The sequence below is a fragment of the Suricata suricatta genome, chromosome 7 (assembly GCF_006229205.1).
Source record: "Suricata suricatta isolate VVHF042 chromosome 7, meerkat_22Aug2017_6uvM2_HiC, whole genome shotgun sequence".
NCBI lineage: Eukaryota > Metazoa > Chordata > Mammalia > Carnivora > Herpestidae > Suricata > Suricata suricatta.
In genome coordinates, this window is record NC_043706.1 from 75,992,765 (window position 1) to 75,994,144 (window position 1,380).

The 1,380-nt window shown below is 46.2% G+C and overlaps 1 protein-coding gene across 1 annotated transcript in view; it reads right to left on the reverse strand.

Moving 5' to 3' along the window:
* Positions 1 to 1,380, reverse strand: part of LOC115295278 — a 41,374-nt gene that overhangs the window by 37,417 nt on the left and 2,577 nt on the right. Inside the window, 1 exon segment of the mRNA XM_029943193.1 lies at positions 1,107 to 1,201. Within this exon segment, the coding sequence (XP_029799053.1) occupies positions 1,107 to 1,201 (95 nt within the window).

Genomic DNA, 1,380 nt, shown 5'->3' on the forward strand with positions numbered 1-1,380 from the left:
GGGGGGGGGGGGGGGGGGGGGGGGGAATGCCCCCCCTCCATGGCCGCCCGGCCCATCTCCACCACCGAGGTGCGCCGCGACCGGCTCCAGGAAGGCTGGGACGGCCGGTGGTGAGGGCCAGATCGGACCTGCATCCTTACATTCCCCCCTCTGTCTTGTAACTTGGCCCAATCCTGGGTCAACTATGTACATGCTCCTTGACAAATTCTATGAACTTATTATCCAAATGTTAAAAGTGGACAGATGATTCCTCAGGCTTCTGCTGTGCTAGACCAGCCAGCTTCTGGGGTGTGGGGTGTGGCTGGAGCAGGGCTGGAGATCTACGGAGTCAGAGTCTTTTTGAGGATTAGTTCAAGCTGATCATCTGGATCTGGATCACCTCACCAAGTTGAGGGTTCTTCAGAGCTGGCCTTAGCTCCAGAGTGGTGCCTGAAACTTTAATAGGGGCTGGACTTCTTGGTTTATCTGTGAAGTCCACATTTAAGTCTCTTGAAAAGGCGTGACCCCTATTTTAAATATCATCCTCACAGACTAACAAGCCTGAGATCCAACAACAAATATTTAAAGACAACAGAACTATAGTTACATTCACAGTAATGTATTGAGTTTTTCTCTCTAAAAAACACCTCCTTTATCTGAGATAGCCAAATCAAAACTAATGCATTGGTGGAATACTCACTGTGTTTTTGAATTTCAGATGGTTTAACTAGAGAGAAAACATAAATGCTCTAGATTACAACCAATACTTTATAACATTCCTGAATATCACAGATTTCTTAATCTGAGTGAGCAACCATTAAAAGAACAACAATGTTTTTCACAAAACGATAATTTCAAAGTGACTTAAACCCATTTGGTAGGGAGAGTTTTGCACCCAATACAGGGCGAAGGGAAGGAGGGCTACCCAGTCTCCGCCAGTCTCTAAGGTCAATTTAGTTAAGGTCTCTTTTAGAGTTCTACTCCTTCTTTCTACCTGTCCTGAACTTTGGGGTCTATATGCACAATGTAATTTCCAATCTGCCCCAATGAATTGTGCTATTCCCTGACTTACCCTAGACATGAACACTGGTCCATTATCTAGCCCTATAAACTAAGGAAAACCATACCTCAGCAGGATTTCTTCCAATAATTTCTTTTCCACAATAATAGCTGTCTTGCTCTTGGTAGGAGAGGCCTTAGTCCACCCTGAGAAAGTATCTATCTGCATTCTTAAATAAAGACACCACTGCAGCCACAGTCCTTAAACGGGGGGGGGGGGGGGGGGCATCCAGCCGCTATTGTGTCCAAGTGTTTGGACAAGTAGGCCACTGGTCTCTTCCAGGGTCCTAGCATCTGGGTCAGCACACCCTTGGCCACCCTTTTGCTTTTATCCACAAACAG